Genomic DNA, 23,624 nt, shown 5'->3' on the forward strand with positions numbered 1-23,624 from the left:
CTGATATACCTTCATCAATATCATTGATAAATACACAAAACAACAATGGCCCCAACACCAAACCCCAAGTGACACCAGTAATAACATTAGTCCAAGTAGAGCAGTAACCATTGATTACCACTCTCTATCTTCTCCCACTCAACAATCCTTTTATCCATTGTAGCAACTTGCCCTTAATGCCATACTGCTATAATTTGTACAGTAGTCCTCAATGTGCAACAGTATCAAAAGCTTTCCTAAAATCCAAGTATATGATAACAAAATTATTTTTTTCATCTAGTTCTTTGTGACCACATCATAGTATCCAATCAAACTGGTCAGAAAAGACTTCCCCTTGACAAACCCATGCTGTGTCTGAATTATTACTGCTGTCTTGTCTAGATGATCCTGCAATGCTTCTTTAACCAGTGACTTAATTATTTTCCCTGGAACAGAAGCCAAACTAATGGGTCTGTAATTACTCGTGTCACCCTTTGTGAATTAGAGATAAATTTGCACATCTCCAGTCCGTGGGGACTTCCCCCGAGTCCACTGATGCTCTCATAATTATGGCTAAGGGTTTGCTTACTTCCTTTGCCACTTCCTTTAATATAACTGGATAGATCCCACTACCCCAGGTGCCTTTCTTATGTTTAACTTTAACAATTTCTCCTCCACTTTGCTCTCAGTTATTAAAAAATCATTTAGAGTTTGATAAACATCTGGCTCTCTTCTTGAATAATTCCTCATGTGTGAATGTAGATCTGAGAATGATCATCTGCAGTCGAACCATTTATATAAAGTGGACCAATCTGATTCATCCCCTTCCTTCTAGGGTTTATATAAGTAAAGAAGTCTTCCGTTTTTTTTTGCATCTTTGGCAAAGGTTTTTCATAATCTGCCTTTGCTTGCCTAACCTCCTTGATTACAGACTAGCTTGTATCTACCATAGGCTTTTGTGTCACTTGACAATTTATGTGCATCCCATGCATTTTTCTTCTCTGCCACAAGTCTCATTAGTTCATCTGACACTCACCTCAGCCTAAACCTAGCACAGTATTTCTTAGTTGGAACAAAAAGCCTAGTAGCTTCCAAAATTACTTCCTTGAATGCATTCCATTTAGAATTTTCTGTTGGTAACATCATTAGTTGGTCCCACTGTATAGAACCTAAAAAATCTCTGTAACCACTGTAGTTGCCTTTATGAAAGCAAAAACCCTTCCCTTTACCCCCCCCATGGTAGTTAAATCTTTAAGTAAATCCCACATCAGTACACTGTGATCACTGCCACCCAGTGGTTCTTTTATCTGTAAATTCTTAATACATGAATAATCACTGCTGACAATAAGATCAAGAGTGTTACTCCCTCTTGTTGCCTCTCTAACATGCTTCTATAGAAAACTATCATCCAATAAATCCACAAAACCCTTGCTAGAAGAATATACGCTAAAAGAAGGGAGGAATAACCTGTACACCCTTGTTCATGCAATGTACATGGATGACATCAAACTCTATGCCGCAACTGAGAATCAACCCAAACAGTACTCCGGATTACCAAAGAGTTCAGCATTGACATCAGGATGCAATTTGGCATAGACAAATGCAAGACTCAGGGATTACATCAAGGACATCTAGTCAGACAAAACTACCAGTGGAAGGCAAGTGAAGATATTGACAGAGGGAGAGACACAAATATCTGGGGATGATGCAAGCCCACCAGTTAGCACACAAGGAGATCAAGGCCTGGCCTGACTAAGAAGCCTGTTAAAATCAAAGCAGAATGGTGGGAATATGGTCACAGCCATAAATACTTATGCAGCTCCAGTACTAACATACTCTTTTGCGATCATAGATTGGATCAACACCGCTGGAAGAGATTAGGAGCTCGACTAGGATAATGATGACCAGGGGCCACCAACACCACCCGAAATCAGCCATAGCCTGAAAAGGAGGGCGGGGGGGATGAATGACCTCACAGAACAAGGCAATAAGGCAATTAAGCACCTTGGGATTATTTCCAGGAAAACACAGCCCAATCTACCAAGCCATAAGAAAGAGAGCCAAATGGCACACAACACTCAACCTCAACAAGGAGAGCACACTGACACAGACCAAAGAAACAAAGACAGAAAGATGGGCAAAAACACACCACACGACGTCAATGTCACCTGGCTCCAGAAACAATCCAGCATATCACCGCAGGATGAATGGTGATCACCCAGATGAATACAGTCACAGACAATGACCAGGTGGCTAGGACAATACATCAGTAGCTAGCATAAAAATGCCAGCTGATCAAAGAAAATCTACTGTATTACAAGTAGTAGCCTCAGGTAATGCTAGAAACTCTACTCACAGACTATACTGGGACCATGCCATAATAACAGACCCACAGCAAACTAGACATAATCTTCATAGAAAAGAAGGAAATGGCTACCTACCTGATCGACATAGCGGTGCCCAACACCAGAAACCTCCAGAAAACATATGAGGAAAAGATCAGGAAGTACTCAGACCTAAGACAGGAAGTCAAAGATGTGTGGCATGTCAAACAAGTAGTGACCATCGCAATCACAATGTCAACTACTGGCATAGTGCCAAACAGCCTCCATAAAAACCTAGCAGCAATAAGCATTCCAGAGAATGCTTATATGAAATTCCAAAAGCTGTGATCCTGAATACCTGTAAAACAGTATGAGACTTCCTCGACCAACAGTAATAACAATAATAATAATAGGAACCAGACACAACCAATCCCATGCACTGGATACCAATACCCATCATGGGTTGGGGGAAACACCCATAAAGGAGGAAAAGTTTTTTTTATAATAATAAATACAAATAAAAAAGTCCTCATAATCCATCTTCTCCCCATCTTGATTTTCTATTAATTATCAATAATCACTGTAAAAGATAAACGTATAAAATTTTCATACTTGAAACATTTCCCTCATTAAAGACCTGAAATTATTTTGGGAAATTCCTTCTGCTGAATTAACTTGTTCTGTAAAGACTTCAAACAGCGCTATCAACAATCTGTAATACTGACTTTGAAGTTCTTTGTCTTCTAAAGATGGCCACCATTTTGATTCTAATGAGGAAAAAAATTCTTTAAGATCTCTTTCAAATTATGACTTACAATTTACTTTTGTTAAATGTAAAATTATTAGCATTTGTAATTAAAGATCAATGAATATTTAAATCTAAGCAAACAATACAAGATGAAAACCTACCCGAGAATACATTTTCAATTTTCATACAGCTACTAGCAGTGTGGAGGGCAAAAATAATTCCTGCAAATGGGAACTGTCCCTTAAGTATTGCTGCCATACAAAGTGGCATTACATTTGCTATAGAAAAGCAAATACTCTCTTCCAGCGATGAGAACTAAATTAGGATAATTAAAAAAAAAAAATTACATTATTTTTAATAAAAAAAAGACATATTTAAAGCTAACAAAACTCTAATAGTTAAAATTATAATAAAAGAATAAGTAATGAAGTTATAATTCTGGAGAAAATAAATATTTTATATGGGGTTATTCAATTAAAAAAATACAACTCAGCTTGCTATGCAACAAAATTTTATTAAAAATTAATACAAAACAGTGGACATGGCCACCCTCCTCATGCATCCACTTTTTTAACTGTTTGATGCAGCACTAAGGAGAAAGTGCTCTTCACTGATACGAATGCAGTTTTCAATGCTCTGCTTATTTATTTAATGGTTGTCTTGTTTGATATAGACCTGTTTGGATATTTATTACTGAATATTTGTTAGCACCAAAAAAAAAATAATAATAAATAATAGGGGGGGGGACAGAGAGAGAGATTTTGATGAAAGGTACTAAAATAATTGAATATCAAAATAAACATTTCTTCTTTAAAAAAAGCCATGGAAAAATATCTCGCTCCACATCTGATGATGCTATATATTCCACTGCAACAGATGCCTTGGCATGTACTGTTGACAACTGCATTGCGAGTGGATAACTCTGTATAAATTCATATCTCTGTGGTCTGTACAGAGATATGAGGTAGGAGCAGAGAAGCTAGAACAATTTACACTGAACAAAAACCTAATAATGCACAAAATAGGCAAGTGATGCAACGTTTCCCAAACTGTGTTCCGTGAGATGTGAGCAAGTGTTTCATGAAAACTTGTAATTAATAATTTTAAAAAATAATAAAATAAATAAATTTTGCATATTTGAAGCGTACACCACTTTTGTATCATTATAATTTAAATTTTTTTTTTTTTTTTTCCAGTTATTAATATGCTGGCATAGACTAATAATCAATTAGCTAATGCTTACACAGTGCTGGTGGTGTGGTGCAGACTGTCTTTGCAATTGCGAGATTAGTCCTGTAGTAGTGCAGAAAAACTAGTGAGCATAATGCATAACTAAACACTATTTTGGCTGGCTTTGCATAGAGGAGTATGTGTAGAGGTGATGACATCTACGAAAAAGTAACAATGTAGTGATCTAATATGCCATTCATATGAGATTTATCCTGGAGTACACAGGTTGAGGGATAGGGAGAAGCGAACACCAATATCATGCATCATTCAGGTGGATGGAACAACATAGCCTTTTGCTGATACTGGATACATTCTTGAATGGATGGGTGAAACAGGAAGGTTTTTTTTTTTTTGGCTGGTGCTATATAAGCTTGTTTGTTTGTTTGTTTGTTTGTTTGTTTTGGGTAGTTGTTGGCGCATCGGCTTCTGTGGCCATAATGCACCTCCCAAGGTTTTTGCAGTACTTTGATCCAAGTCCGAGGCGGGATTTCAACCCGCAACCTTTGGGTTGCCAGGCAGGCACTTTACCCACCCGGCTAGCCCGGTCGGCATATAAGCTTGCTTTTTTGCATCATATGCCTCTATTAATGCTAATCTTTTACACAGTGCTGGTGGTGTGGTGCGGATTTGCAATTACAAGATTAGTTCTATAGTAGCAGTAAGCATAATGCATAACTAAACTCACTTCCTTGCATAAATATTTTTTTAATAATTACCAGTATTTTCAAATATTATTATTAAAATAAATGACCATGGGTTTGTGGTTGAAAAAAGGAACTTCAAAATGAGAAGCAAGTATTTCTAGTAGTGCAACTGTGGTTAATGAAAACAAACAGAATATTGTTACACTTTACAGTGAGGATGAACAATTGCAGCCTTTTGTGTCCCAAAAAGCCGAAGTGAAAAAACAGGAATCAACTAATAAAAAACCAAAATGAAAGTATGATGATTTTTATTTGAATTTCAGCTTTACAAGTGTTGGAAATAAAGATGCTCCTGATGGACAGTGCGTCGCATGTAATAAAATATTAAGAAAACAGTTCTTTGACTCCTGCTACACTTTAGAGACATTTGGAAACCAATCATGCTGAATACAAAGACAGATATAAGGATTTTTTAAAAGGAGTTGGGGCTCACTGAAAAATTCTAAATTTTCAATGCTTAAACTTGCTAAAACAGACAATGGAAATGCAACAGAAGTATCTTATCCAGTAAGTAACCATATTGCACTTAATAGCGAAGCTCACACTATTGGAGAAGTGCTTATCAAGCCTTTTGCAAAAGATTTTGTAACATGCACATTAAATGAACAGTCTGCTCAAAAAATTGATGCAGTACAATTATCAAATAATATTGCACGCTGTATTAAAGATCAGAAAGATTTTTCCTTTTAATCAGTTACACGTGGTAACCACTCCCAGTTAACTCCATGGAACATTAGTGGCTAAGTCTCTTGTATCCCATTTGAAAAGATTTGAATTTTATTCCCAATACCAGACATTAGCAAATCAGGACTTCAACTGAAGAAGGGCAAAACTGTAAGGTCCATATCTGTTATAAACACTCTATATAAAGGCAGTTTATGAGTTATGGATGTGAATATATAAAAAAGAGCAAACACAAAAATGTGTTGATAAACATGAATGAAATTTTATATGTCGATTAAAGTTGTTACATACAAATTTAATCATAACATGATATTTGCTATTTGTAAATCATTAAACAAATCATAATGATACTATGATTTGTTTAATGATTTACAAATGACTCCATCAATTACAACTCATTAAACAACAGTGATAATTTAATTTGTGCCATGGATTCAAGTTGCATGTAAGGCTACCCAATGTGCTGCTGTTTGCCACACTGACATCCTACCAAGTAAACTGAATCTCAGACCACAAGTGTGAATTCTGCAAACCTGCTTCAGCTGTGAGTGAATAAAACCTTGGCATGATGTTTTTTTCTGCTGAGCATATTTATTATGATGTCCAGTTATGAAGGGAGCTGTGATGGGCTGCAGAACCTGAGGGCTCTCAGGACCAGGCCCTTGACTATGTCTGTTTTAACCAAGAGAGGATAGTTAAAACTAAAGTGGAGTACTGACAAGGTGTCTGCTGATTACTTGTAGACCAGTGTTTCTCAAACTGTGGTTCATGGTCAAAGAGAGAGAGAGAGCGAGTGAGAGAGATACACCAGGGGTCCATGGATTTTGTTCAAATTTTCTTATAAATATTTTAAAATGTGAAAGAATTCATTTGGGCCGATAGAAAATTTTTCAAACTAAAAATGGTTCCTTATGCCACTAAAGTTTGAGAACTGCTGCTGCAGACTGAGATGGTGAGGATTGGCTCCAATTCCAAGAGAAAAGAAATGTTCCTGCCTGTGCTTATTTATTTATTTTGAGTCCGAGACAGATAAGACACCCATAAACATGCAGATCATATGGTAATCAGACAGTAACAATAATAAATAATGGCTAACCATGTGTCATGTCATGTAAAGGAAACATTCGAAAAAAAAGTTGAAACAAATTAAAATATTGCAAGCTTGAGAAGGCAGCTTATTGTAGCTGTCTCTGACGTTGAAATGGGAGTGAAACTGCTCCAAACTCTCCATACCCTGGTCCTAGACAATGATGACCTCAACCATGCATCTGACCCAAAGCCCTTAGGCATGGGTCCGATATGTGGAAGGGCATGTGACTGACTCAGTCTAAGATGAATCTAATCCTCCCCCTCTGCCAGGAGGGGGAAGATTAGCTTCCAATACTAAGTCTCTACTCTCGGAAGAATTTTCCTTGGAATTGAAAGTAAGCCTGCAAATAGTTTAAGGTTAAATTTGGAGAAAAGAAGGTAAAAAGTTTAATAAAAGAATATGAGTTATGAGTTAGACAGTTTTGTTAAGATTTGGTTAAGATTCTAAGGTTTGGTAAGATCTTCACAGATCTTTGAATAAAGATAAAGGTTGCAGACAACTTAGCAACGTGAAAATGAGTTGTACAAAAATTATGAAAGTTGGAAGACATAAGGAAAATTTAGAGTGTAGACAAAATAATCAAAAATTGGAGCAAGTAATTTTGTGCATCAGAGAACAGTCTTGAATGAAGTCAAAGCATGGAAATAAACAATGGAATAAGTAAATCATGAAATTCAGGATGCCAATCAAAGAGATCTAATTGAGGTGATCTGATTGAGGTGTATAAAGCCTTGAATGGTTCGAGCATGCTTAATGCTGATTGGGTTCTTCCTCTTGCTCAGAATAATCACCTGAGAGGAGCATAAATTCAAATTGAGGAAAGACAGTTGCAGGATAGGTGTGCAGAAGTTTGCCTTTAGCCAGTGGGTAGTTGATTGGTGGAACAGACTTCCATCTTTTGTTGTGGAAGTTGATAGCCTAAATAAATTTAAGGCTGAGCTGGACAGGTATTTGGAATGAACAGAGGGGTGAAATCGGAGCGGTTTTTTTTTGGCTGATGCTGCATAAGCTGGTTTCTTGCATCATATGCCTCTACTAATGGTAATGCTAAAAAAAGTCAGACAAATTAGCCAAAAGCAATATTGGCTATTTATCATCATCAGCCATTTTCAATCCACTGCAGGATGAAGGCCTCTCCAGCAATTTTCCATTTCCTTCTGTTTTGTTTAAGCCTACATTAACCTATGGAGCTGACAGCTAGAAAAAAAATAAAGGAATGATCAAAAATTAATACCTTCAGAAATGAGAGCTTCAAGAAAAATAATGGAGCTAAAAAGATGTAAGCAGTAGCAAGACAATATTGCAAATGAGCAATTAAGAAAAAGAAATTGTGGAGTAACTAATATCTAGTGAAACAAACTGAAGTTAGTGTGGGAATGTGGAGAAGATGAAAAACAAATAGCTAAAAACATACTTAAAAGAAAAAATGAATCGGACCAAGAGAAAGGTTGGATCAATGATGTCAAGCAAGAATATGAAGCAACATGGCTACTCTGTTATTGATAATTACAAATTATAGTTGTTGTATTACTATTATATTTACCACACATAATATTAATAACTTAACAGGCATCCATGGATAAGTTATTTATTTTGGGTTATAACACCAGAAAGTTGGATGTCTTGACACTATAAATAATAAAATGATAAAATAATCATAGCATAGATTGTTTTATGTTGTAATATTTGATTTAACTAAAGAAGTAAAATGCATACCTTGTGTATCTGTAGCAAATTATTACAAAACTGGATAATCATTTGTGCAAAAACAAGTTTGTCATCTCCTTCTGACTGTTCAGTAGCATACTGTAAAAGGAATAAGGTAATGAACTGGAGTAACAAATCCTCTTCTTCTTCAATAACTAATTTCATTAAATCTGTAAGCTGAAATGAAAAATATTTTTGTGGAATTTATAAGAAACCCAGGTAATAACCAATTAGCTGTAGACAGTTCTCTGCAATAAGTAAAAGACTGTAAAAGATCTCATAGTTTAAAAAACCAATATTATGAAACTCATCTATTTACAATTTAATTACATTTTGAACATTTTATTGCACACAATAAGTAGAAAACTGTCTACAGATCTCATAGTTTGAAAAAACAATATTATGAAACTCATTTATTTACAATTTCATTTCATACTGAACACTTTATTATAATGAATATATGCAGAATTGCATTCTTTATAGCCAAGAATTAAGATAATATCAGAAAACATTAATATACAGGATTTTTTTGCTGAGTGAAAAAACTGTGAGCAGCTTTAAACCCAACCCAATGGGATTACTAAATGCCAGACTTACCCCAACACACTATGCCACATCAATTTTGAAAAAAAAAAAAAAAAAAAAAAAAAAAAAAAAAAGGCATTACATTTGCCACAGTGCAATTTACCAAAATTACATATTGAATATGTCATAAACTGTATTTGATATATAGACCAACCAGTTTGTCTGGGTCAACAAGAGTAATCAATCCAAGGACAGGAGGTTTCCATTAGTTAAGCCATTAGTTCCATGGAAGTGAACCACCAGACCTTTCAAAATCCCATCCAGGATGGGCCCCGGGTCCTACAACTTGCCAGATGTAGTCAATCAGAGAGTTGGCATTCCATGTGGAGTCCCATCCTGTTACCAATCTTGCCATAAGAAATCCAATGTCTTAGTTGACCCTATTAAGTATAGTGGGGTCCTTAACTGGCTGTTAAGGACCCCGCTATACTTAGGTTCAGAAGCCAGTTAAGGAAGTCTTGTCCAGGTCACATTTTGTTTGATTGCCATATCCAAGGATAACTGTCAAGTCCAAATTTATGAATTTGTCCATAAATGAGTAACATGAGCCAGAATACTGCGAGTGGATCAACACTGAAGAAATCCATACTGGCGATTGTTGATCAGATGGAAGGTTTATGGGTAGTTTAAGAATTGGCAGTTAATTGATTTCTCCATTACTTTAGAAAGCGTAGAAGTAACTGCAATGGGACGATAACTGGATGGGAGGGATTTGTCATCCTTTTTAGGAACTGGTTGGATGTGAGCAAATTTCCAAGCAGAAGGAAAAACACCTTTGGAATAAGAAAGTGAAAAAAGGCGCAAGTTCAGGAGTGGGAACAACAGTAAGTTCAGGAGCACAGATTTTGAGAATAAGTGGAAAAATACCATCAGGACCTGGAGCATTCTTAGCATCAAGATTCATCAAAATCCTTTTGAAGGAAGGCCACAAGAGGCATTGAATGGAGCGTGCTAGGAATGGTTGGAAATGTTTTACCAAGGATCATTAATACGTGAGTTGGAAGAAAAATGGGATGCTAGCAGGTCAGCTTTATCCTTGGCCGAAGTGACAACAGCATCATCTGGTTTTGACAGAGGTGAAAGCAGATATGGGCAAAAGTTGTGGCCAATAGCTTTGGTTTTTTTTTTTTTTTAAGGAGCATTAGCAACTAAGGCCATATTGCTCCGGGGATATACGGTGGTCATTCCGTGACCTTTCCGCATCCTCCGTATTTGGTGGTCACGGGCTCGAACCCTCGTCTAATCAAGAAGCATGTGCTACGCACTGCTGCTCCTGCCCACCTAGCTACAGAGGCACCATATATAGAAGGGTTGTTTGTGAGAAAAAGATCAAGCATGTTGGCTGTATGGTTAGGATTGTCCGGTATTCTTGTAAGTAAATGAACAATCTGTGCAAGGTCATTAGTAATTACAAAAGTCTCAGCATCTCGACCAGCTGGGTCGGTGTGACTAGAAAAAGGAAGCCAGCTGGAGTTGTGAACATTAAAATCACCAAGGAAAATGATCTCACTGTTAGGAAAGTTGGACTGGAGAAAGTCAAAGAGCTCCAAGTGATTAGTTGGGAGAACAGTAGAGACAACAGATGAATTTGACACAATGAGGTAGAGAGATTTTAAGCCAGAGAAGATTGAAAAGAGTAAATTCCAAATTACCAAGTCTCTGACAGGGAATATCGGAACGAACATATGCACAAGTACCACCTTTGAGGCAAAAGGAATCATTACAGCGAATAATTTGGGCAACTGAGATGAGCAGTAGTTGAATCAACCGATAACTGAGATGTCAGAAAAAAATACATGGGGTTTGGCAGACTGCACTTGGAAATGGACATCATTGAGATTAGAATTGAGACCACATATATTTGTGAAAATAACCAGGAGGTGTTTGGGAAGTTTAGATCTTTTTGCAGATAAGCTTACTCTATTAGTCTGACAATTGATGGTGTATTCAATAGTAAGAAAAGGTGTGTGTGTGTGGGGGGGGGACATGCTGTATGAAGTAATGAAATTTGTGGATATGGCATACACACAGTAAGAATATATCCAGATCCTTGACACAACATGGCCTCGCCAATGCTCCCCGCATACACACTACTCGGACTCCCTCCAGTCACTGTTTGTTGTTTGTTATTTGATTTTTAGGAGCATTAGCAACTAAGGCCATATTGCTCTGGGATATGCGGTGGTCATTTCGTGACCTTTCCGCATCCTTCGTATTTGGTGGCGACGGGCTCGAACCCCGGTCTAATCAAGAAGCGTGTGCTATGCACTGCTGCTCCTTCCCACCTGGCTACGGAGGCGCCTCCTCCAGTCACTATCTAGGAGAGTAGAGGTAGCAAGATTATACACTAATTGATCCGGAAGCCTCCTAAAGAGTTACCAATAGGTTCGATCCGATGTACTAACTAGCGGCTGACCTGCAAACATCGTTTTAGAGCTGTACCCTCGAAATGTAAGGAAGATGGGATCTCGCCATGATGTTCATCATAACCCCAAAAGTCATCAGTCCTTGTGCAGTATGACTGCACAAGGAGGCAAGGAAGCACCACTGCAATGCAGAAGGAAATCAGGCCAGGATTTGCAATTGCTGTCTCCTCTTGAACACTGTTTGCATAAAGAGAAAAGGTTTGGAAGCTTGCTGGAGGTAACAAGAACAGAGTACAGTGTGGACATTGTGTATTGTGTATATTGTCAAGTGGCAGCAGGTGTTTCCCCCTACAAACCATATATTATACATTCTGATGCTACAAACTGTGTACATGCTAGAGACAGTGTAAGTTTTAGTGTTAGTTTGTGTAGTGTTGGGTTGGCTTATTGTTTCTCTGACATTTAGTCAGAGGCCCGTAATGGGGCCCACAGGTTGCCTGTTCTTTTCTCAAGGAGGCAGCCAGGTGTAGTACAGGTAGAAATTTTCCGGCAGGGGCGGACCCTGGACTGTGCCTAAGCTTGCCAGGGATGGCCTCAGGTGGGAAAATGCTAGAAGAGGAAAGAGAATGACAGTGAAGAAGAAGGGAACAGATGAAGATTAAGGTGGACAATAGGAAGGCTGTCTACCTGGAAATAGGAAGTTAAAGGGGCACCCCTGTGGGAGGAGCCCATCCCCACACCAGGCAGGGGTCTGTTCATGAAAAGTAAAAGGTTTGTGGATAGGATCAGGCAAAAAGTTGGGATGGCAGTGTGGGGGAAGAAAATCATAGGGTCAGAGTGCTCTATGTGTGTGGGGGGGGGCGTTCTGTGGATAAACAGAACAGCAGCTTCCCAAATCCCACACTGGCCAGACTAGCTGTAGCCAATATCAGCAGTTCCCATTCCATGCCTCAAAAGAGAGGATGCATGGGATCAGCAAGGCAGGGGTGGTTCCTTGTGGGTTACCCTACTGTAGTCCAAGAAGGGGGGTGGGACACTACACACACTCTTAAATGAATATTGTACTGTTATATTATTAGATAGAGGGACAGACAGATATGGATTATCATATATAAACTGACAAGATCCTAAATAAATTGGCTCACCCGACTAGGAGGAAAACTGTTTGCCATCTCCGATCTACACTGCATGCCTACATGGACATCATATAAATATATATATTAATATAGTAATATTAACCATTAGGGGCAGCCTGGTAGATAACGATTGACAACGATCATTCACTCATGTTCCCCCTTTCATACATCATCATACACTCAGAAACAGGACACAGATACCACCTAAATAAACACAATTATCAAGACATTCACACTTTTTTTTTAACTCATCACAACTACATTCGCTCGGCCACCGCACAGTGACTTTATACAGGTGACTTTACTTGCACTCACATTTTTGCATCTTAACCTGGAAGAAATTACGCACACACGCACACACACAATTGGACATTCTCATTCACATCATTCCTACACAGCATTCCTTTCATAATAGTACCTTGAATTTTACAGATTTCATCCCAAGTTAAGTGGACTCATTTCCCACTCAGCAAGTTACACAAATCAACACTTAACTACACGATTACATACACTCACTCACACTTAACATACACTCCATCAAAAACATTTCCTTTCATACTTGCACTGGGTGGAAAGCATATTCTAGCAGGCCAGTCATTATCAGTAGTTGTCACATTCAGGGAGAGGAACTTTTCAAGGTAGCAGTGGGTGTCACAGTTTAGATTATCACTGCATGGTTGCTTCTCCTAGTCTCAAAAAGCTTTTTGAGCAAATTCAGAGAAGGCCATGTAATGTATATCATCAAAGATGAGACATTGTACACCTCCGTGGCTTATGGGTCCTATTTTTATCACGAGTATACATCTATAGAGATGATAACTGGGGCAGTTGTATAAGACATGGGCACAATCCTCACCAGCACCACAAGTACACTTTGGGTCATGTGTGAGGCCATGTTCACATAGTTTTGTGTTCAGGGAGCCATGCCCAGTTAGAAAAAATGTAGTGTATAAGCTTGGTGCAAACCAGGATGGAGGTTTGGAGGAGACTAGGGTTACCGTGCAGTGTGGACAGGGTTATGTTCTTACTTAAGAAGCATATTAAATCTAAGACAGTGCACCGAGTTGAAATGGATGGCCAGTGGAATGTTGAGCCAGTTTTGGGTGACAAAAGCACTGGGAAAATGAAAATCACAGTAGGAGTGTGTTACAGAACTAATGAATGTAATGAGTATACTCAAACAACTATACTCAGAAATAGAGCAGGCCAGTAAATCAGTGTCTTATAATGAGGGATTTTAACTTTCCAGATATCGACTGGAAACTGGGGATTGGTCACACACACTCACACTCACACACACACACACAGTAGCTAGACTTTTGTGAATTTACTGGATGAGTGTTTTCTACGGCAGCATATTACATAGACAACAACAGGAAGTAATATTCTAAATCTGATTATCAGCAGTGATTCTTTATGCATTAAGAATTTGCAGGTAAAAAAGACCAACCGGATGGCAGTGATTACAGTGTATGATGTGGGATTTAATTAAAAGACATAAATACTGTAAAGGGAAGGGCTTTTGCTCTCATAAAGGTGAATAAAGTAGTCTCGGCCAGGGAAGCAATCATAGAAGCTAGAAGACTTATCATACCAGCTAAGATGAACTGATAACATATGGACATGTGTATATGTAAAGGGCAGCTCCTAGAACATCAGTTCAACTCCACCTCGTATCTCTGTGAAGAACAGTATCACTACAAATGGGCCAGATATGTGGATGAATGATGTAGGTTTGTGTGTATTATGTGTGTGTGTGTGTGTGTGTGTTCTGTTCTGGCCTCTTGGCTACGATGACCTGGGGAGTTGATTCTAGGTACTCGTCCACACCACAGGAAGGTGGACCAGTTCCAATAGTGCTCGTACTGTCCCAATTCGAGACTCTGATCCACCTGATGTGGCCAAAAGGTGGGCCAGATCCCTCTGGGGGACCCAGAGGTGGAGGGAAAACAATTTTTTTTTTTTTTTTTTCAGCTATACATTATATACAAAATTAAGACAAATGAGGTTATAATCAGTATCAAATGAGGTCTTAATTGAGGCCCATTTCAAGACCACAAGAACAATTATGAGGTAGTGATCCAGATCCCAAATGATCCAGAAGAAGATAAAATTGCAGATAACTGCCATCTTTTCTCAAAAATTTCTCTGGCAAACGTTTGAAATGCCCAAAAAATCTCAGCATTCTGGATAAGCAAAGATTCCTGGCCAGGCTGTAGAACACAATAATTTGTGAGAGTTCTTTTCTGATCGTTGTAGTTAGTACATGAGTATAGTACGTGATCTCAACTCTCTGTCTCACTGCAAAGACAAATCTGTAGAAGCCAACTTGAAATTGAAGAGTCGCTGATTTAATGATCCATGTCCTGTGGTCAAATAAGATGTGTATAGATCGGTGGAAAGCCACGGTTGTACTTTTTTTATTGTGAAGAAAAGACACTTCTGGGAAGAAGCATCTTGTCACCAATCCCAAAGAGGTTGTGTCCAAGTGGGTCTGCCACTCATTCAACAATTCATTCCAGATTCTCATTTTTTTCATGCTTGATATCCTGCTGACAGTCAATAGTGATACCCACAAACTCTGTCAGGATTTGCTTCTTTAACCTGTAAGACAATCCTTTAAAGATCAAATATAGGTCTAAGGGGAAAAACTCCAGCTAAGACTTGTAAGGCAGGGGTCGACACTGTACAACATGCTCTAACTACGGATAATAAAATTGTTCTCTGCAAAGAATATAACTTGTTTCTAATTCTAACAATTAATGCTCTGTGAAACCAGGCACCAGTGGCCATTGGAATAAATACTGCATTAGTCCTTCTCATGACCCCCTCAGCTCTTGAAATTCTTGTTAATGCTCTAGCAAAGTCCTTGATTTTAACTGTCAAGTTAGTAACATGTGTCATAAAATTTAGCTTTCGGTCTATTGTTACTCCAAGGATTTTAGTTTCTGTAACAAAAGGAAGATGAACATTATTGATTTTAAACTTGAGGAGGAGGAGGACAAGAGATATTTAAATTTGCTCCGAATACCATCTTTGACTTCTGAGGGTTAATCTTTAGCTTGTTAAGAAGTGTCTATTCATATAGGTTCTGGAGTGCACTATTAGCAACAGATTCCAACTCAGACTGAGTATTGCCACTGACGAGGATAGTGTTGTGAGACTTGCCTAAAAAAAACTTGATTATACTTAAATTTTATGGTTATTACTCTGTTGTCAAAATAGCTCTGGAGAAGGAAGTATAGTCGTAGAGGACATTTGGCAATATGAAGACATTTGCGGGCACTTTCCCACCAAAGGGAATTGAAAGCACCCTCAAAGTCTATATATATATATATATATATATAGCTAAAATATATTTATAAATTGAGTTTTCCAGATGAACAACCAGGTCTTCCAAAGCATCCTCACAGAACCTGCCAGGACAAAAACCATATTGGTTTGGAGATATTAAATCCTGCAGTTGTAATAGATTGTGTAGATGGATAGCCATAAGAAGCTGCAGTAACTTTCCCAAGAGCGCTATTGGTCTGCAAAACTTCAGATGAAATGATGGTTTGCCAGGCTTTTTTATGAGTTTGACTAGTGTGATTTTCCAAGCCTCTAGAAAAGTACACTTCCGAAGGCATAAAGGTTCACTCTGGATTTCAACACTGTAACTAGAGTTAGCAAAAGGAGTCCGTGAATGATCTAAAGAATTGGAGGCCACATCATCCACTGGAAACAGACTGTCTAGTATAGCTTTAACACTACTGCCCAATTTAATGTCTCGGTTGAGTCTGCCAAAACAGATCCATATATATTTGGAGTAAAAATTTTCCCATGTGAAAGCTTATATAGCAAGCCCCAAGGATCAGCATTCACAGAGCATTGCACAAAAGCCATCCAGACTTCCTGTTTCTGAGTTTCAATAGCTTTAACGTATTTCTTTTTTAAATCTGCATACTGTTGGTAGAATACTCTTACATCATCCTGAGGTCAATTCCGATGTCTCTGATAAAAACGATGTCCACTATGAACTTGCTTTCTTAATCAGGATAGCTCCTGAGTCCACCATGGGCAAGTCCTAGAGGTTATCCTCTTTTTTTTTGAAGATTGATGAGAAGCATTAATTATCGAATTTTGTCAATAAGTTCTGGAATTGAAAGGGATGTCGATGATTTAGGCGATGTATCCGAGTAATCCTGAAGAATAGAAGAATCAAAGGCAGTCTAGCCTATGTTTTTCAAAGGGAATCTTACTAGTTCCGGCTGCAGAGGCAAGGAGTCAGAAAGTAATATAGATTTGGATGAAACTGTGAAAAGGATCACACAATGATCACTTATACACCAGTCAGGCTTGACACTCTAGTCAGAAACTGTTACATCAAAATGTGAATTTGTGAGAGTTAAGTCAATATTTAAATCACAAGTGAAACTGGAGTAAGTAGTGAAATTTTGCAGCCTATTTAAAATAGTGAGATTGTAGCTAATTATGAACTCCTCAAGATGGCCACGAGAATCATTGTAGGAACTAAACCAGAATTGTGATTTGGCATTCGTCAGATGAGATTAAAATATTGCAGAAAGATCTGAGAAGATTAAAAGCATTCTCCAGGTAAACAAATATTAATCAAAATCAGCTGACGGCGGGCAGTATAAAGATATAAGGTAGAATTCAATATTAGAATAGGAGACCATAACACAGGTAGAAAATTGAGTACACAGGCCATTAATGACTGTAATATCTAGATTCTCATTAAAAACAACCACAGAAGATTTAGGATCTGTATCCACTGGCTGGATAACCCTAGTCTTCAAGGAAAAACTCAAAATTTTAGAAGAGGGCCCCTCGTGTAGACGTGCTCTTGAATATATCTGCTATGTCCACCGAATGAGTCCCTGCAGAAATCTTTTAACTCATCAGCAACTGCCTGGGAACAATTACCATTAATTTGTATAATCTTTAAATGTACTGGAGCCTGTAGAACTGGACAAGAAGTTCTCCCATTACCTGAGTTGGCATCTGGCAATATTGAATCAGAATTATTTACACCTTGATTATAATGTACAGTACTTATACGGCTATTAGTTGTGTTACTCATAGGCAGTCCTTAGGCATGCCGCTTCTAGTACTTTTAAATATTCAGGGCATGAACCATCTCTGACAGAATGTAGTAGTAGTGGCATGTGATGCAAGAAAGCAAGTGTATGAGCTTATGCAGCATCAGCCAAAAAAAAAAAAAAAAAAACACACCATTCCCTCCAAATGCCTGTCCAGTTCCTCTTTAAATTTATTCAACCTATCAACTTCCACAACGACAGATGGAAGTTTGTTCCAGCAATTACCCACCTGCTGGCTAAAAGCAAATTTCCGCACATCTATTCTACATCTGTCCTTTCTTAATTTGAATTTATGTCCCTTTAGGTTTGTAATCTGAACAAGTGGAAGGATCCCATCAGAATTCAGCGTTCTCAACCCATTCAAGGCCTTATACACCTCAATCTGGCAATATTGAATCAGAATTATTTACACCTTGATTATAATGTACAGTACTTATACGGCTATTAGTTGTGTTACTCATAGGCAGTCCTTAGGCATAAAGAGGGCGCTGAATCTCTTTAAAAGTTACAGCTGTCAGTTACAGGCTCCGCAAAAACGATAAGTGTTTGCCTTATATTTACATGATTGTTATTTTATATTGTACTTAATACGTAGTCATATAGTTATAGTTACGCTGGTTATTTTTATTTTTAATTTAGATAAAGAGTTTTTGTGGATTTTACTTACGATAGGTAAAACCGTTATTTCGTTCCATTTTTGTAGCCATTGTTTTTGGATATAGTGGTAGGGAATTTTTTAATTGAGGTAGCTAGGTAGCTCTAACGCATAATTATATAGTAATACGCTTCACTGTTTCTATTTAATAGTTTCTATTCAAATACTATTGACATTTAATTTATTGATTTTATTAATTTAAACTACCATGCCCCAAACTAGAGCAGCAAAGCAACGGGCACAAAGTGGCAGGAGTGCTGTGACTCGGGGGAGAACTGAGGGGGGCAGTTCTCCAACGCATCACAGCCTAAAAAAATGTGCAACTTGTGAAATGTTTGCCGAACTCTCTGGAACGGAACATGATATTGCCATGGGGGATGTCTTTGTGTGTGCGCGATGTAAGGAGTGTAAGGAAATCAGGCGACAACTCAGCGTTGTTATGGGCCTATATGAGAGTTTGAAGGACAGGGTGGATGCCCTCGAAAGATCTAAATTGAGGGGCCCATCAGGCTCTCAGCTGCCCACATCAACGCCAGAGCTTGCACTTGGTCATCACGCAACACAGCGGCAACCCCTAAGGCAGAATGCGCTGGTCCCACAGGAACTAGTTGTTGTTGGTGACTCTATTGTCAGGGAAACGGGGAACATGCTTTGTAAAAAGGATAGGTGGAACAGGACCAGGGTATGTCTGCCAGGGGCAAAGGTTGATGACGTTGTAGAGCGGATATCATCTTTCAAGGGCACAAAAGGTGATATAGTTGTACACATTGGCACTAATGATATTAAGAGTAGGAGACCGGCGGAATTACTCAACAAGTACAGGTCACTGTTGAAAAAAAGCCGTGAATTAGGGTTGAATTTGAAAGTGTCTGCAATTCTGCCCAGACACGATAGGAGGGAGTATATGATGAGAGCCTTGTCGATCAATTCGGCCCTGGAAAGATTGTGCAAGGCTCAAGGGGTAGAATTTTTTTCAGCCTGGACTGTACTTGTTAACAGGAGAGATTGTTTCTACAGGGATGGGATACACTTAAATAGAAAGGGTGCAAGAATATTTGCTGATGCTATCGAGGCAGTGTTAGGCGGGTCGGAAAACTACTAGTTTGGGGGGATACAAAGACTAATAGTTTAACAGTAACCGCAGGCAGAGGTGAAGGTGATTCTTGCACAACTTCTATTAGAATAAGAAGCGACCTGGAGCGAGGGGTGTTGGGGGTTTCAGGGACGGATGGCAGTCATCATGGAATAGTTGGGTATATGGGATGTGTTAGGGTAACAAGGAATAGGCATAGGAGCATGTATGCTTGCATGTATACCAATGCTAGAAGTATAGTAAATAAATTTGATGAATTTGAAGTGTTGGTCAAGACATCAAAGGCGGATATTGTTGGGATAGCAGAGACGTGGTGTCACAAAGATATAAGGAATGCAGAACTGGAATTTGGGGAGTACAATGTGTACAGAAAGGATAGACAGGACAGAAAGGGAGGGGGTGTTATGCTGTTAATTAAGAAAAACATAAAATCAAAGGAAGTGCACCCAGTTAATATAGATGAACAGTGCTCTGTTGAGTCAGTTTGGTGTGACATAAGCACTGCGAAAGCAAAAATAAGGGTAGGAGTGTGTTATAGGCCTAATGACTCGAATGAGTACAATGAACAATTGTACAGAGAAATAGAGTGGGCCAGTAAATCAGAATGTCTTATAATGGGGGATTTTAACTTCCCAGATATTGACTGGAACTTGTGGGTTGGTCACTCACACACTAGTCAGACTTTTGTGGATTTATTGGATGATTGTTTTCTGCAGCAGCATGTTCGAGAGGCAACTAGAGAAAGTAACACTCTTGATCTGGTTATCAGCAGTGATCATTCGTGTATTAAGAATTTGCAGATAAAGGAACCACTAGGTGGCAGTGATCACAGTGTGCTGAAGTGGGATTTACTCAAAGAGGTAACTACCGTCAGGGGTAAAGGAAAGGGTTTTTGCTTCCGTAAAGGGGAGTATAGTGGTCTCAGACAGTTTTTAAATTCTGTACAGTGGGATCAACTGACGATGTTACCAACAGTAAATTCTAAGTGGGAAGCATTCAAGGAATTAATCGTGGAAGCTACTAGACTTTATATACCGATTAAGAAATATCGTTCAAGGTTTAGGCCTAAATGGTTATCAAATGAACTAATGAGACTCGTGACAGAGAAGAAAAATGCATGGGATGCGTATAAATTATCAGGTGACGCAGAAGCCTGTGGCAGATATAAGCTAGTCTGTAATCAGGTCACAAAGGAGGTTCGGCAGGCGAAGGCGGATTACGAGAAATCTTTGGCAAAAGATGCTAAGAAAAACAGCAAGGATTTCTTTACTTATATAAACTCTAAAAGGAAGGGGATGAATATGATTGGTCCACTTGACATCGATGGTTCGACTGTTGATGATCCTGCTCAGATAGCAAACAAACTGAATGAGTGTTTTGCATCTACATTCACGCATGAGGAATTATTAAGGTTTGAAATGGCAAAAGGTTATCAAATTGTAGTAGGATACTTAATGATTTTGTAATAACTGAGAGCAAAGTGGAGGAGAAATTGTTCTCCCATTACCTGATTTGGCATCTGGCAATATTGAATCAGAATTATTTACACCTTGATATAATGTACAGTACTTATACGGCTATTAGTTGTGTTACTCATAGGCAGTCCTTAGGCATGCCGCTTCTAGTACTTTTAAATATTCAGGGCATGAACCATCTCTGACAGAATGTTGGTAGTTGCGTTTTCGCATTTAATTTTTTTTGTCACAGCATACTTCTTCTCTGTCCGGACTCTGCCAAAACATGCCCACTACGGGCACAATGGCCACATGATGGGGACTCATGTGAACAAAATTGTGCATGTTTGATCATATCCCAGACAACGGTAGCACTTTGTAACAATAGTAAAAAGGGCGAAATTTGTGTGAGGACCACGATAGAAAAATTCTATCTTGAGACTTAATACACTTAAAAAATCTGGGTGAGAAACATGACCCAGTGCACACACAATGCAGATCTGGCCTTCATTGTGAACATAAATTCTGTCTCTTGTTTCACTTCCTAAATTGAAATCTATAAAAAGATTTTCAACTATCTCATCACTTGAAAATTTGCTAGGGATGTCATAAACCAGAATGTTTGGATTACCTTTACAGGGAGTACCCAGAGAGAGAGATTCCTGCTAACACAAAAGACTGTTGATGCAGTAAGGTCATTCAAGTCATCTTTGGATGTAGTTTCAACAATAATGCCTTTATTGTGAATTGTATGTAATGATTTAATTTTAACACTTTTCAGATCACTCTTAAGTGTCTTGGTGAAAGATTTCTAACCTTGGCACTAGTCTTACAGTTGCTAGAATCTAGTGCTCTTAGAATAAGTACATTGTTGGATTTAACCTTAGGAGTAACACTTGTTTGTTGTTCACTTGATGAACCACTTGCCTGCATACTTTGAGATGGGCCACTGGCAACTTCCGCAAAAGATCTAATAGGAGATTCCACAGGTACTTGAAGCAAATCCCGCTCACAATTTCTGTGAGACAAAGTCTCGGAAGGAAAGTAATACTTAGTTTGAGGCAATTCAGAAGGTGACAAGTTAACATTAGAAAAAATGTTGACCGTTTTCGCTAGAAGATCAGCCCGTTTTAAAATCTCCTCATTTAGTTTATCATTTTCTATTAATACTGAAGTAACAACAGTCTCGAGGTTAAGCCACTTCTCCATAAGTATGTACCCTGATGTTTTGGTAATTTTATTGCTTTCATATGAAAGAAAGCCAGAAAAGTACTTATGTAACTTTACTATTGTTTCCAATATTAGGATAGTACTTAAATCTAAAACCAATGCTGCAGAATTTGAAGAATTAACTGTTCCCAATTTCTCATTCTGGGGCAAACCTTTTGTGATCTCGCTTTCCAACGCACACTGGATGTTTACAGTAGAAACTGTCTGCAATTGAGGTATATCCTGAGACACCGAATGTATCTTAGCCAAATTCTGTGAAACTCTTTGCACCTGAGCAGTGTCCTCAGAACAGGGATCCTCCAATCTCACAGGATTGACTTGTTGAGTACTCAAAGCAGGATCAGCCTAAGAAGAAGAAGGAAGAGGAGGAAAATCCTCTGCCTGCTGCTTACTTGCCATTCTAATCCAAATATAAAGTTTGTGTTATATGATCGGGAAATATCCAACAAAATGAAATATCGGGCAGATGACTATATATAATAATATTCCTCTTCTCTTTCAAGAGATTTTTATATTGCAATATTTTGGTGATGCAGTATTCGCCGAGTTAGAGTAGATTATGTAAATTACCTTAAGAATGTTCTTGACTAACTCCAAGACTAAAGTAGGTCGCTGCCCCAAGCGTTCACTCATCAAGATCAAAGCTCAGAGTGGCAAACAAAAGCAGACTGAGAGCAACATGGCTGTTATTTGGTTTTTTTAGGAGCATTAGCAACTAAGGCCATATTGCTCCGGGATATGCGGTGGTCATTCCCTGACCTTTCCGCATCCTCCGTATTTGATGGTGACGGGCTTGAACCCCCGTCTAATCAAGAAGCGTGTGCTACGCACTGCTGCTCCTTCCTACCTGGCTATGGAGGCGCCTAGCAGCATGGCAAAAACACACTGGTCAGAGATGGTAGAGGAGCAGAAATTAAGATCAAAAACAACTTACTTTAGGAGCAGTATACAGTATGAAGTAGTCAGTTATTTGTTATTCAAATTACCATACTATCCCCTCTTTCCAATTCAGTTCATATCCATTGATTTCCCAAGGGGTCACAGGTCAGAAACAGATGGCAAAAAGTAATACAATAAATAGTGAAGTATGCAATCATTACAGGCACAAACAGGAGAAATTTTAATGATGTTTTCTACAAGCTGGCCACACCTGAATGGAACTGCAGGTGACCACACTGATGGGTTTCTCTGTATTTTTCCCCCCAGTTAGCCATCAAATTATATAGTGAAACATGCAACCATATTTTATGATATCTGGCTAAAATGTAGCCAATCTCCCAGCCTAGTTGCAACTAGAAGAACAAAATCATAAATGGATAGCTTTGCTAATTATGGTTAAGATACACTAAATGGTGTTAGTCCCTGACAATGTGTTATTTAATGTATCCTATTAATGACATTATATATTTTGTACACATACATTTGTACGTTGATATTTTATATATATATATATATATATATATATAATGTGGTTATTATGTTTAGATGTATGTATTCTTTTAGATTTGCGTGCTCTTCTGTGCTGCGTTAATGCCAT

The 23,624-nt window shown here is 38.4% G+C and overlaps 1 protein-coding gene across 1 annotated transcript in view; it reads right to left on the minus strand.

Annotated features, from left to right (window-relative positions):
* Positions 1 to 23,624, minus strand: part of l(2)k09022 (HEAT repeat containing 1 homolog l(2)k09022) — a 447,482-nt gene that overhangs the window by 270,918 nt on the left and 152,940 nt on the right. The window contains exons 15-17 of the mRNA XM_090374601.1: positions 8,476 to 8,643; positions 3,213 to 3,366; positions 2,916 to 3,070 (exon numbers count right to left, since the gene is read on the minus strand). Coding sequence (XP_090230727.1) covers positions 2,916 to 3,070; positions 3,213 to 3,366; positions 8,476 to 8,643 — 477 coding nt within the window. The remainder of the gene's footprint in view (positions 1 to 2,915; positions 3,071 to 3,212; positions 3,367 to 8,475; positions 8,644 to 23,624) is intronic.

Source organism: Mastigoproctus giganteus, chromosome 5 (assembly GCF_048544385.1).
Source record: "Mastigoproctus giganteus isolate SK-2022 chromosome 5, ASM4854438v1, whole genome shotgun sequence".
In the NCBI taxonomy this organism is placed as follows: Eukaryota; Metazoa; Arthropoda; class Arachnida; order Uropygi; family Thelyphonidae; genus Mastigoproctus; species Mastigoproctus giganteus.